Here is a 14793-nt window from a genome sequence, read left to right as displayed (position 1 = left end):
ATGGGAGCACTATATGGGAGCACTATATGGGAGCACTATATGGGAGCACTATATGGGAGCACTATATGGGAGCACTATATGGACACTGCATGGAGTTATTATGAAGACAAGTTATGTCTGGGCTGTATTATGTGAGCATTGTATAGCGGTTTTACATTATTTGGGACATATTATGTGGCCATGGTATAACGGCCTGATGGTTTCCTGGTTTAGAGGAGGCAGATAGGACAGTTTCGTAGTAGACCTGGAGGACTAAATTGGAAATATATGGTAGTTTTTTATTGACTACATTACTAAAGCAATGTATTGCAGCGTTATTTGGGCTGTAGTGTGTTGACACTCTACGGCGGTATTACAGTATATGTACTGTATTATGTGGGTACTGTATAGCGGTACTACTTGGGCTGAAGGTTTAGAGGAGGCAAATAGGGCCGGCGTCCAGGGCTCCCAATTTTGTAATGGACCTGCAGGACTGAACTGGAAATATATGGCAGTGTTGTGCGAGTACTATATGGTTTTATTATACGGATATTGCATGGAAGTATTACCAAATCAATGTATGGCGGTATTATTTGGGCTGATGGTTTCCTAGCTTAAAGAAAGCATATGGAAATATATGGTGGATGTGTTATGTGAGCATTAGAGGGGCGCTGCATGGAGGTGTATGGTGGTATTATTTGGGCTGATGGTTTCCTAGCTTAAAGAAAGCATATGGAAATATATGGTGGATGTGTTTCGTGAGCATTAGAGGGGCGCTGCATGGAGGTGTATGGTGGTATTATGCATTACATGGCAGTATTTTTCTGGCGGTGAGGGTACTACTCTGTTGCCCACCCTCCTGTTGAGCTGACACGAGTTAATCCAGCGGCAGGTACGGTCAGGAACGTGCGGCGTCCTCCATTGTTTGCAAACAAAAGAGCCTTTTTCTAATCCAGTGAATGGAGGCGTCATGACTGGGAATAGAGCCACCAGGAGGCAGGTGCCAGTAACGCGCCAGGGCAAGGATCTCATGAGATGTCACACACCGGGCGGCATTAAAGGGGCTTTCTAATCGAGACGGCCTCTAGTCACATACCTAGTTATGGCATTATGGGCCTCACGTCCAACATGGCGCTCTGGATTGGAAGCCAACCTGATTGGACAAGAGAGATCACCCACGCTAATGGGTGTGGAGGGGGCTGTAGGGTAAAAGAGTCGCCCCTCAGCAATATTTGGACTGTCACAATGGACGCGACTCCCCCATGGTGCAGCAGCTTTGAAGAGGGGCATGTCGATGCTAATCTTGCGCCAACTTAGCCCCTATAGAAGACAAACATTGACAAGGACATCTTCATTCACACCCGGAGATCAAGGACCCTGTGGCATTGGGTTGACCAATGAATGGTGCCCCCCTTATCTTGTAACAGGAGGTCGTTCCAATCTCCGGCGGCGTCCAGTTGTGATTGATCTTCGGCCAAAACCAGTCAGATTGGTGTGTCAGAAACATGTCCACATACTGGTTCTTCCCCCTCTAAGGCCACATTCTTGAAATACCTACTAAAAGTCTTGCCAAACAAGACAAGGGTACGAAAGGAGTGTCTCCAGTCCAAAAAATCCCAAACATTCACTGTCACGCCCCAATGGATTGTTTCCATTTCTCACCATTTTCAAGATCTCTGCTTGCTGTCCAATGTATGGCTGCGTTCTTGTTTACACCCGGGGACTGAAAAACTCATCCTGGCCAAATATTCCATCCAGACATTGGGGTTTGTTACAATGTATCCAGAGAATCCTCTGGTTGATACATTTGACCTGCAATGATACATTGTATCAAGACAGGAGATGGCTTTGCAGGAAAGTTCTCACAGCTCGGCTTTTCCAAGTTCCTGGTAATTTAGGGATACACCCCTGGTCTCATCCTGCTGCATATTTAGGCTTCTGTGTTTCTGGGAAAGCTGGGTGACGCCAACACAGCCCCTACAATACAGCGCGCATGCCTGGACTCCATTTTTCACATAATTTGGAGGTGCTGGTCTGACTCTATTTTGGATCCATACAGCTCCCATAGGGGAGTCCACCCAGCTTTCCCAGTGTGCTGAATAATAATATTTGCTGGGTGGGAATCCTGGAGGCTGGTGAAGAGTCGTCTCTCCTTACCTCTATACAATGATGGTGTCTCATTTTATATGTCACCTCCCTGGAATCACATTCTCTAACCCCCCCCAGGTTAATCCTCACACACAGCCGGGGTGGCGTTCCCTTTATACTCTCATCATTCACACTGTCTCTTGACGTGGGATGGACTACTCCCACACCCATCAGACCAGTCATTGTCACCGCCTAGGTGAGACTGCTGCCACCATCGGGCCTCTCCTCCAAGCAAAGGTGTGAAGGAAAACCCCCAGCACCTGCAAAATGTTCTCCCAACGTTGTGAAACTACAACTCCCAGCATGCCCTGGCAACCCCAGGCAGAGCAATGCATACTCGAGAGTCACAGGTTATGATACTACAACTCCCAGCATGCCCTGACATCCCCAGGCAACCAGGGAGAGCAATGCTTACCTAGGAGAGTCACTACAACTCCCAGCATGCCCTGACAACCCCAGGCAGCCAAGGAGAGCAATGCATACTTAAGAGAGTCACAGGTTATGATACTACAACTCCCAGCATGCCCTGACAACCCCAGGCAGCCAGTGAGAACAATGCATAATCAAAAGAGTCACAGGTTGTGAAACTACACCTCCCTTCATGCCTGAAATGCCAAAGACCGTATGCTGAGAGTTGTAGTTTTACATCTCGGATCACGTCTTGACCCTACACAAAGGTGATGCCAGCAGGCAGTAACTAGGCTCATTGCCCATTTGCCCCAGGAGTCATGCCCACTATCCCATGTAGCTGCTGATACACTACAATTGTATCTGACATACTACTACCTCATCATCCTCAGACTACATTATGTCCACACCTCAGTTACACAACCTGTCACATTCTGGTGCACGGCGAGAGATGTCATCCCCTCCACGCCCAGCTACCATTCCCGTGCACCAGAAACACATCAATCTGTAATACGTAGAGAGCAGGGGCGACATGAAAAACTTCAAAATCCCCAACTACAACTCCCATCATCTCAGGGCTGGAGTCTATACTGTTTGCTAACACTATGGTTCCTGTTGAGAGGACATGGGGTAAAAGAGGATAGAGGCCTATCTATCTATGGGCCCCTCAGCATCCATAGTGGGCTATATACCCCCATGGTCCCATTATCATGATCAATGACAGGCAGAGCTATTGGGGGAGCGGGGGTGACAGGCAGAGCTATGGGGGGAGACTGAAGGAATGACAGGCAGAACTATGGGGGGGGGACTGAAGGAATGACAGGCAGAGCTATGGGGGGAGACTGAAGGAATGACAGGCAGAGCTATGGGGGGAGACTGAAGGAATGACAGGCAGGACTATGGGGGGGACTGAAGGAATGACAGGCAGAACTATGGGGGGGAGGACTGAAGGAATGACAGGCAGAGCTATGGGGGGAGGCTGAAGGAATGACAGGCAGAGCTATGGGGGGAGGCTGAAGGAATGACAGGCAGAGCTATGGGGGGAGGCTGAAGGAATGACAGGCAGAGCTATGGGGGGAGGCTGAAGGAATGACAGGCAGAGCTATGGGGGGAGGCTGAAGGAATGACAGGCAGAGCTATGGGGGGAGGCTGAAGGAATGACAGGCAGAGCTATGGGGGGAGGCTGAAGGAATGACAGGCAGAGCTATGGGGGGAGGCTGAAGGAATGACAGGCAGAGCTATGGGGGGAGGCTGAAGGAATGACAGGCAGAGCTATGGGGGGAGGCTGAAGGAATGACAGGCAGAGCTATGGGGGGAGGCTGAAGGAATGACAGGCAGAGCTATGGGGGGAGGCTGAAGGAATGACAGGCAGAGCTATGGGGGGAGGCTGAAGGAATGACAGGCAGAGCTATGGGGGGAGGCTGAAGGAATGACAGGCAGAGCTATGGGGGGAGGCTGAAGGAATGACAGGCAGAGCTATGGGGGGAGGCTGAAGGAATGACAGGCAGAGCTATGGGGGGAGGCTGAAGGAATGACAGGCAGAGCTATGGGGGGAGGCTGAAGGAATGACAGGCAGAGCTATGGGGGGAGGCTGAAGGAATGACAGGCAGAGCTATGGGGGAGGCTGAAGGAATGACAGGCAGAGCTATGGGGGGAGGCTGAAGGAATGACAGGCAGAGCTATGGGGGGAGGCTGAAGGAATGACAGGCAGAGCTATGGGGGGAGGCTGAAGGAATGACAGGCAGAGCTATGGGGGGAGGCTGAAGGAATGACAGGCAGAGCTATGGGGGGAGGCTGAAGGAATGACAGGCAGAGCTATGGGGGAGGCTGAAGGAATGACAGGCAGAGCTATGGGGGGAGGCTGAAGGAATGACAGGCAGAGCTATGGGGGAGGCTGAAGGAATGACAGGCAGAGCTATGGGGGGAGGCTGAAGGAATGACAGGCAGAGCTATGGGGGAGGCTGAAGGAATGACAGGCAGAGCTATGGGGGGAGCGGGGGTGACAGGCAGAGCTATGGGGGGAGGATAAAGGACAGGTGCAGGGGTCATATCCATGGTGGAGCACTGTCCATAAATCTCAGGGTGAGCCAGCAGCTACCCTATAATTGTCCCGCAGAGCTGACACTCACTAGGATCAGTCACACTGTGTCACAGGAAGAACAATGAAGGACAAACCTGTTTCCTGACATCAAAGATGATCCAACAGAAGCTGAGAACTTAAAAAGAGCATCCCTCACCATTCAGCCTGTTCTGCCTGATTCTAGGAAAGCTGGGTGAGGAGTAGAGTCCAGAGTGGTGGTCTCCTCATTCCTCCATAGTCCGCAGTCTACCCTCCATTACATTAATACAAGGACTAGAGTCCAAATAGGACTAGGCCCAGAGTAACCAGAACCGGGGAATACAGAGGGAGAATGGAACCATAAACCGAGAGGAAGCAAGGATGGAGACGGTGTAACTGGACCTCGGACAATTGTATGTCAGCACCAGAACACAATGTATCCGGCTCTAGAACCCAGCCTGCCAGTACCATGACCTGGCGACGATCTAGAATCCAGTATGTCAGCACCAGAACACAATGTATCCGGCTCTAGAACCCAGCCTGCCAGTACCATGACCTGGTGTGGCATGATCTAGAACCCAGTAGGTCAGCACTGGAACCTACATTACCAGCATTAGAAACCAGTATGCTAATACTAGAACCCAGTATACCAGCAGACTGTAGAACCCAATAAAACCAGTAAGAGAACCCCAGTAAGGCCAGCACTATAACCCAGTATATTCAGTAGTAGAATCCAGTATGACCAGCAGCACAGACACTTGAGCTCAGTGTCACCTCCAGTAGAACCAGTATGGTCAGCACTTGAGCCCAGAATGACATGCACTAGATCCCAGTATAACCAAAGGTGCAGACACTTAACCCAGAATGACTGGCACTAGAGCTCAGCGGGATCAGCACTAGAACCCATTATGACCATAATTAGAACCCAGTAAAACAAGAACTAGAACCCAGTATAACCAGTAATACAGCCCACTATAACCAGTGCATGGTCTCAGTATAGCTGATACTGAACAGTCAATGTAGTGAATTATATGCAGTCTGGATATTCTAGATCACAGTCCAGTCCGGTTTATACAGTGTGGCCCTTCTAGATCACAGTCCAGTATATACAGTGTGGCCCTTCTAGATCACAGTCCAGTCCGGTATATACAGTGCGGCCCTTCTAGATTCCAGTATATACAGTGCGGCCCTTCTAGATCACAGTCCAGTATATACAGTGCGGCCCTTCTAGATCACAGTCCAGTATATACAGTGCGGCCCTTCTAGATCACAGTCCAGTATATACAGTGCGGCCCTTCTAGATCACAGTCCAGTATATACAGTGCGGCCCTTCTAGATCACAGTCCAGTATATACAGTGCGGCCCTTCTAGATCACAGTCCAGTATATACAGTGCGGCCCTTCTAGATCACAGTCCAGTCCGGTATATACAGTGTGGCCCTTCTAGATCACAGTCCAGTATATACAGTGCGGCCCTTCTAGATCACAGTCCAGTCCGGTATATACAGTGTGGCCCTTCTAGATCACAGTCCAGTATATACAGTGCGGCCCTTCTAGATCACAGTCCAGTATATACAGTGCGGCCCTTCTAGATCACAGTCCAGTCCGGTATATACAGTGTGGCCCTTCTAGATCACAGTCCAGTATATACAGTGCGGCCCTTCTAGATCACAGTCCAGTATATACAGTGTGGCCCTTCTAGATCACAGTCCAGTCCGGTATATACAGTGTGGCCCTTCTAAATTCCAGTATATACAGTGCGGCCCTTCTAGATCACAGTCCAGTATATACAGTGTGGCCCTTCTAGATCACAGTCCAGTCCGGTATATACAGTGTGGCCCTTCTAAATTCCAGTATATACAGTGCGGCCCTTCTAGATCACAGTCCAGTATATACAGTACAAGTGATCTCTGCCTCAGCACAGAGATAGTGAATACACATAAGCTAAATGTAAGAATAGGTGACAGTTTGCGCAGGGGAGCAGATGCTCTCTATAGGTGACAGGATACAGATGATGGGTGCTGTCTATAGGTGACATGGTGCATATGATGGGTCCTCACTATAGGTGACAGGGTGCAGATGATGGGTCCTCACTATAGGTGACAGGGTGCAGATGATGGGTCCTCACTATAGGTGACAGACTTTAGATGATGGGTGCTCTCTATAGGTGACAGGGTGCAGATGATGGGTCCTCATTATAGATGACAGGCTTTAGATGATGGGTGCTCTCCATAGGTGACAGGGTGCGGATGATGGGTGCTCTCCATGGGTGACAGGGTGCGGATGATGGGTGCTCTCTATAGGTGACGGTGCAGATGATGGGTGCTCTCTATGAGTGACAGGGTGCGGATGATGGGTGCTCTCTATGAGTGACAGGGTGTGGATGATGGGTGCTCTCTATGAGTGACAGGGTGCGGATGATGGGTGCTCTCTATGAGTGACAGGGTGCGGATTGTGGGTGCTAGGGTGCGAATGATGGGTGCTCTCCATGGGTGGCAGGCAGGGGTACTCACACTTTAGGCTGCACGGGGTTGGGGCTGTATTTGGCGGTGGTTCTCTTCTTGAACAGGGAGCTCATGGTTCCTGGCCCTCGGGTGTCGGTGCTGCTGCAGACTGGGGCCCCCGGCTGAGGTCCCTTCGCACAGATCGGAGTAGTGTTGGCTCCTGGCTGGGGAGGTGCAGGGAGTCAGTGAGGAGCCGGGGATCCTGCTCTACAGGTAGGAAGGGGAGTGCCCTGCTGGGCAGGTGGCTATTACCTGGGAGGTGGAGCAGACCTCGGTGCGCACTCCACCTCCACTCTGCAGCCCGGATTAACCCCCAGGGGGTAGGGGAGCAGATCTGTGTCTGGTGGGAGTGCATCCACTGTCAAACTACAACTCCCATCGTGTCCTGAAAGCCACAGTCCATTACAGCATGCTAGGGCTTGTAGTATCAAAGCAGCTGGGACTCCACTGGTTGGCAACCACTGCACTAGATACTATAACACCTCCCATTTGCATTAATTGCCTGCCCTCTGGCAGGAGAGGGGTTAATCCCGTGTGTTCTGTTTATAGTGCAGGGTGGGAGTGGCCTAAAGTGACAGCTCCAGGCAGGGAGAGAGGGACTGCTGCATACCAGAGAGACAGTCCCAGACTGCACCCACACTGCACACCCTGCAAGAGCTGCAGCAAGCACATCAACCTGAGGCTGCACACCTTGCAAGAGCTGCACCTATCACATCAACCTGACACTGCACACCCTGCAAGAGCTGCAGCTATCATATCAACCTGACACTCCACACCCTGCAAGAGCTGTAGCAAGCACATCAACCTGGCACTGCACACCCTGCAAGAGCTGCAGCAAGCACATAAACCTGACACTGCACACCCTGCAAGAGCTGCAGCAAACACATCAACCTGAGTGACTCACAGAACACTGCACACTCTGCAAGAGCTGCAGCAAGGATGGAAGGAGCACTGCCCAGAACATTGCACCCTATGGTCCACGTCCACCTGCTCTCAGTACACACTGTCCTATCATTACACAGCGCTGAGGACACAGGAGATCACAATGTGTCACACATATTATTATATTACGGTACGCTGTGTAATATCCCGTTATATAGTCAGTATAATGAGCACATATATGGGGGTCCTTGGGGGGGGGGGAGTGCCTACACAATAGTGTCATATAGTGCCTATATAATACTAGCATATATAATACTGCTATATAGTGCCTACCCACTATTGCCATGTAGTGCCTACATAATACTGTCATATAGCGCCTACATAATGTTATTATATAGTGCATACAGAATACTAGCATGTTTAATACTGCCATATATTACCCACATACCCGTGCCATATAGTGCCTACATAGTACTAGCATATATAATACTGCCATATAGTGCCTATATAATAGTGTCATATAGTGTCTACATAATAGTACCATACAGTACCTACATAATAGTGCTATATAGTGCCAACATTATAATACCATATTGTGACTACATAATAGTGCCATGTAGTAGTATCCACATATTATTGGCATATGGCAATTTGTAATAGTGCCATAGAGTACCTATATAATGCTCTTATATAGTGCCTACATGATACTGCCATATTGTGCCTACATAGTACTATGTACCATGTCTAGACTGTAACAAACCCTCAGCTGTGACACGTATCAGGCCTCTCTCTGGGTTCATTGTTCTGCAGAATCAGAGATGAAGCTGGTGGGAGATGTCATGGCGGTCGTATCTGATGTCATGGCGGTCGTATCTGATGTCATGGCGGTCGTATCTGATGTCATGGCGGTCGTATCTGATGTCATGGCGGTCGTATCTAATGTCATGGCAGTTGTATCTGATGTCATGGCGGTCGTATCTGATGTCATGGCGGTCGTATCTGATGTCATGGCAGTTGTATCTGATGTCATGGCGGTCGTATCTGATGTCATGGCGGTTGTATCTGATGTCATGGCGGTCGTATCTGATGTCATGGCGGTCGTATCTGATGTCACCCAGCTTTACTGAAGTTCAGAACAACAAATGCAGGAGTGAGGGCGGTATTATAACAGGGAAAGCCGAGTGAGGGCCATATTTAATCACCCTGCTTTCCCAGGAACTGATGTGACTGAAGGATTTCCTCTTCTTTCTGTGGTGGTGAAGAGGTTAACTCTGGGGAGTGCTGCTCTGAGGGCTGGTGCCTGCTGCATCCCCATACAGCATAGTCCACATTCTTCTCTCACAGTCAGTACTTTGCAGGGTTGCAGGTATCTCTGCTCCCGCGGTGAGTCACTGGTGAGGAATGTGTTAATGTCACCTACCCCAACCCCACCTACCCGCTGACAGGAGCGCCCAGGTCCCCGCCGGTGACAGGACGCCTGGTATTAATACTACTCATGTGCTGAAACCCCTCTCCCAAAATGCAGGAATACAATGCCAAAACTGCAGTGAACACTGACACACTGACAGGACAGAGAATGAAGTAACTGTATGGAATAATAAAGAAGTCTCCAGGTTTACTCATAGCTTATAAAAGATCCTGACTCATGACTATAATTCCAGTACTACAGTGAAGACTGACACAGGGGTAGCAGATGAATAGAAATGGAGAGTCGAGGCGGGAATGTAGATTTACACGCTAGTTTGTGACTATCCCTTTAAGAACATGGCACCCCTCAGTGGTGGTCACCCATCGTCCTAGGATGGGATTCGATGGAATGACGCGTGGAATCTGATTGGTTCAAGGACTTACCTTGGCGTGATGACTTACCACCGCCTACCCCCCAACCTGGTACTGAAACTGATTCCTTCCCCTTTAAATCCAGCAGAGACTCTGTGGGCCGGCGGACATCATGGCCTCCCGCCGGCGCCGCTTTCTCCGCAGGTTTTACATGGCGTTTGCTTATACTGCCGCGTGCAAAGCGTCAGCTAGAAATTTGTTTACAGGGTGTGAATACTTTTGCAGCTGCAGTGCATCTACCTTGATCAGAGCTACGTGTCTCCATGGTAACAGACCACAAACAAGCCCTGTGTAGTCGGATCTTCTGCCGCCTGTAGAGGGGCGACTGTAGGATCAGACTACCACGGGGCTTGTTCGTAGTCTGTTACCATGGAGACTCATAGGAGCTGAATCAAGGCCCTTTACAAAAGGCATTAGAGCTATAAAAAAAGAGTGAGTTGCAAAAGTATACACACCCCATTATGTTACTGAAAATAGCGGAATCAGAAAATCCAATTTTTATCTATTTCTAGGAAATTTAGGTGCAGTTATGAATACTTGGGCCCCCAATTTCATGGTAAGGGCCACGCACTCTAAAATTTCGGACCATGACGGACTTCTCACCTGGGTCTCACACTGCGCTGTGATATCGTATTTCTCCAACATTCATTGCCTATTATTAACAGACCTTTTAAAGGGGATGTCAAAACAAAACGGACAATCCCTTTAAGCAGACAAACCCTTGGCCCCCGGACGGCGAGGCGTCCCTGCCGATTCCAGGTTTGGCTCTGAATCTTGAAGTACCGGAGGCGCCGAGTGGAAGATCCACATTCTTCTTGGTTGTAGAATCGCCGTGTTGTGTTAGAGGGAGCGGCCCCCGAGGACTCTTCATTCCACCCGGTGACACATGAAAGAAAGATTTAGATTTCGGGTCAATGACGTGGGATGATGGGTGTACTACTTCATCCCAAGCTCTCCAACACTGCTCGAGCGCACCTATAGGACGCCGCACCTGCGTGTCAGTCTAAACTGCATTTCTCGCATTCTGTTCAGGCTAGACGGGTTGAATAGTTATGGAACTTTCTACGAGAACCCAACGCCTCAGTTTCTGCTTCAAGATCTCTGCTTGCTGTCCCTGAATAATAAGAATAGCCCTATTTATATCCCGCGCATGCAATCCCATCCAGACCTAATACTGCTGAGGGTTTGTTACAGTTGTATGATCCATTCTAGACAATCCTCCGGACTCCAGACGGATGCATGTCACCTGCCCTGATACATTGTAACAGACCCTCAGCTGTGAGAAGTATCAGGCTTGTACAGGTTTTCAGCCTCTGACTGTAAGCTAGAATTTTACCATTCACTGACAGCAAGCACCACTTCTCCCCTACGCAGCGGGCACAGGCGGGTGCAGTGTGTACACAGCAGCGGAGGCTGTGAATGGGGATCAATCATCAGCTGCTGTGTTCTGCCCGGGGCGCTGGGGTGGGCGCGATCGCTATGCAGGGTGTGTCCTCATTCATTTCAATGGTTCCGCAAAAAAAAAACCGGAATGTACTCTGTATGCATTCCATTTCCGTTTTTCCGTTGAAAGATAGAACATGTCCTATTATTAGCCCGCAAATCACGTTCTGTGGCTCCATTCAAGTCAATGGGTCCGCAAAAAAACGGAACACAAACGGGACGTACTCTTCCATATCCATTCCGTTTTTGCGGAACCATCCATTGGAAATTTTATGCCCAGCCCAATTTTTTCTAATTACTGTATACTGTACGGAAAAACAGAACGGAACCGGAAACACTGCTGGAAAAAAACGGATCCGGGAAAAACGACCTGAAAAAGACATACGGTCGTGTGAACGAGCCCTTACTGCAGAGGCGTGGCATAGCGCCAGGCTGCAGGGGGCACTTAGATCGCAAGCTCCCTTGGCACCACCTGCCTCAGAACCAAAGGGGCTTTCATGGGTCCAAGGGCATCAGCAGCCATAGGAAGGGCAGAGGGCACTTTTGGGGATTTTCCTATGGGGGGGGGGGGGTAGGTCTCTCCACCTCACTTTTACTCTTGCTGTCAGGGAGTCTCCTTTAAGAGGAAGAGATCTGACAGCCGCCCACACAGGTGGAGAGGGCGGCCGTGCCTCGCTGGGTGGGTGACGGGCACCTTGTTCTGGGATGAGTCACCGGGTGCGCGGCCAGAAACACACAAACCCCAATAAAATGGATGGAAAGACGCGGACTGGACCCCGACCTCTGATGTCAGGTGACTGCACCGGAGCTAATGAAGCAATCTCTACTCCAGTCACAGCCGAAGCTGCACTCAACATTCTGCAGGGTGCCCCACAAAATAGGCACATGATCATAAAGCTTAGCTCTACCTGTGAGCCCGCCCCAACACACAAAGTAGTGATAAACATAAAATGTAATGCAGCTTTGGATGTGAATAGAGAAGATATCTTCAAGGAAATCAGTGCTGAGCCTCTTGCACAGGAACGTATTTTCTTTCCGCTTCCGTTCCGGGTTTTTTGCGGACCATATGCGGAACCATTCACTTCAATGGGTCCGCAAAAACAAAGAAAGGCACTCCACGTGCATTCCGTTTCCGCATTTCCGTACCGCAAAAAAGTAGTGCGTGTCCTATAATTGTCCTCAAATCACGGTCCGAGGCCCCATTCAAGTCAATGGGTCCGGAACACATCCGTATGTCATCTGTATTTAAACCGTATTTTGCGGATCCATACTGTAGAAATGTGATGCCCGACCCATATTGCTCAAGTGTTTGGTGATTAATAAGTTACTGTTTCTGTTTCCAATCCGCAAAAAAAACGTATCGCATACAGAAACCGTACAGATATGTTTTGTGGAATAACGGAACGGAAGAGGACTTAAATCTGAGAAAACAAACCTCAAATACGAAACAACGGATCCGGGAAAAACGGACGCAAAACAACAACGGTCGACTGCATGAGGCCTTAAAGTAAAGTTTGTATAAAGTGATGAAGATCAGAAGATTTGACCTGCAATGGAGGCATCAGAGAAGTGACCAGATCTGTGGGGAGCGGCTGACGAGGAGTCTCCCTGATTAGTGTCCTCCCAAATGTGACCCCAACATCCTCCCGTCTCTACCTGTGTCCGGGATTGGTTTAGTTTTATTGTCCTATTTTGTGCAAAGTAACTGAACCCATAAAGTGACATCATCCAAACACACCGACGGTACACACTGCATGGTATAACGGTAGAGCAGCTAAACTCACATAGAGCAATTCTGTGCATGTTACTGTACATAGGAGGCAGTATTATAGTAGTTATATTCTTGTACATAGGAGGCAGTATTATAGTAATTATATTCCTGTACATAGGAGGCAGTATTATAGTAGTTATATACTTGTACATAGGAGTGGTATTATAGCAGTTATATTCTTGTACATAGGGGCAGTATTATAGCAGTTATATTCCTGTACATAGGAGCAGTATTATAGTAGTTATATTCTTGTACATAGGGAGCAGTATTATAGTAGTTATATTCTTGTACATAGGAGGCGGTATTATAGTAGTTATATTCTTGTACATAGGAGCAGCATTATAGTATTGATATTCTTGTACATAGGAGCAGTATTATAGTAGTTATATTCTTGTACATAGGAGGCGGTATTATAGTATTGATATTCTTGTACATAGGAGCAGTATTATAGTAGTTATATTCTTGTACATAGGGGCAGTATTATAGTAGTTATATTCTTGTACATAGGAGCGGTATTATAGCAGTTATATTCCTGTACATAGGAGCAGTATTATAGTAGTTATATTCCTGTACATAGGAGCAGTATTATAGTAGTTATATTCTTGTACATAGGAGCAGTATTATAGTAGTTATATTCTTGTACATAGGGGCAGTATTATAGTAGTTATATTCTTGTACATAGGAGCAGTATTATAGTAGTTATATTCCTGTACATAGGAGGCAGTATTATAATAGTTATATCCTTGTACATAGGAGCAGTATTATAGTAGTTATATTCCTGTACATAGGGGCATTATTATAGTAGTTATATTCTCGTACATAGGAGGCAGTATTATAGTAGTTATATTCTTATACATAGGAGCAGTATTATAGTAGTTATATTCTTGTACATAGGAGCAGTATTATAGTAGTTATATTCCTGTACATAGGAGCAGTATTATAGTAGTTATATTCTTGTACATAGGAGCAGTATTATAGTAGTTATATTCTTGTACATAGGGGCATTATTATAGTAGTTATATTCTCGTACATAGGAGGCAGTATTATAGTAATTATATTCTTGTACATAGGAGCAGTATTATAGTAGTTATATTCTTGTACATAGGAGCAGTATTATAGTAGTTATATTCTTGTACATAGGAGCAGTATTATAGTAGTTATATTCTTATACATAGGAGCAGTATTATAGCAGTTATATTCTTGTACATAGGAGCGGTATTATAGCAGTTATATTCCTGTACATAGGAGCAGTATTATAGTAGTTATATTCCTGTACATAGGAGCAGTATTATAGTAGTTATATTCTTGTACATAGGGGCAGTATTATAGTAGTTATATTCTTGTACATAGGAGCAGTATTATAGTAGTTATATTCTGGTACATAGGAGGCAGTATTATAGTAGTTATATCCTTGTACATAGGAGCAGTATTATAGTAGTTATATTCCTGTACACAGGAGCAGTATTATAGTAGTTATATTCTTGTACATAGGAGCAGTATTATAGCAGTTATATTCTTGTACATAGGAGCAGTATTATAGTAGTTATATTCTTGTACATAGGAGCAGTATTATAGTAGTTATATTCTTGTACATAGGAGCAGTATTATAGTAGTTATATTCTTGTACATAGGAGCAGTATTATAGTAGTTATATTCTTGTACATAGGAGGCAGTATTATAGTAGTTATATTCTTGTACATAAGAGGCAGTATTATAGTAGTTATATTCTTGTACATAGGAGCAGTATTATAGTAGTTATAT

General features: G+C 47.3%; 1 protein-coding gene across 1 annotated transcript in view; it reads right to left on the bottom strand.

Annotated features, from left to right (window-relative positions):
• PPL (periplakin) overlaps positions 1-7321 on the bottom strand; it is a 38509-nt gene extending 31188 nt beyond the window's left edge. The window contains exon 1 of the mRNA XM_044302527.1: positions 7107-7321. Coding sequence (XP_044158462.1) covers positions 7107-7171 — 65 coding nt within the window. The 5' untranslated portion in view covers positions 7172-7321. The remainder of the gene's footprint in view (positions 1-7106) is intronic.
• Between the last annotated feature and the right edge of the window lie 7472 nt (positions 7322-14793).

This window comes from Bufo gargarizans, chromosome 8 (genome assembly GCF_014858855.1).
Source record: "Bufo gargarizans isolate SCDJY-AF-19 chromosome 8, ASM1485885v1, whole genome shotgun sequence".
NCBI lineage: Eukaryota > Metazoa > Chordata > Amphibia > Anura > Bufonidae > Bufo > Bufo gargarizans.
Note: the sequence above shows the minus strand (reverse complement) of the source record. Positions and strands in the feature narration are given on the sequence as shown.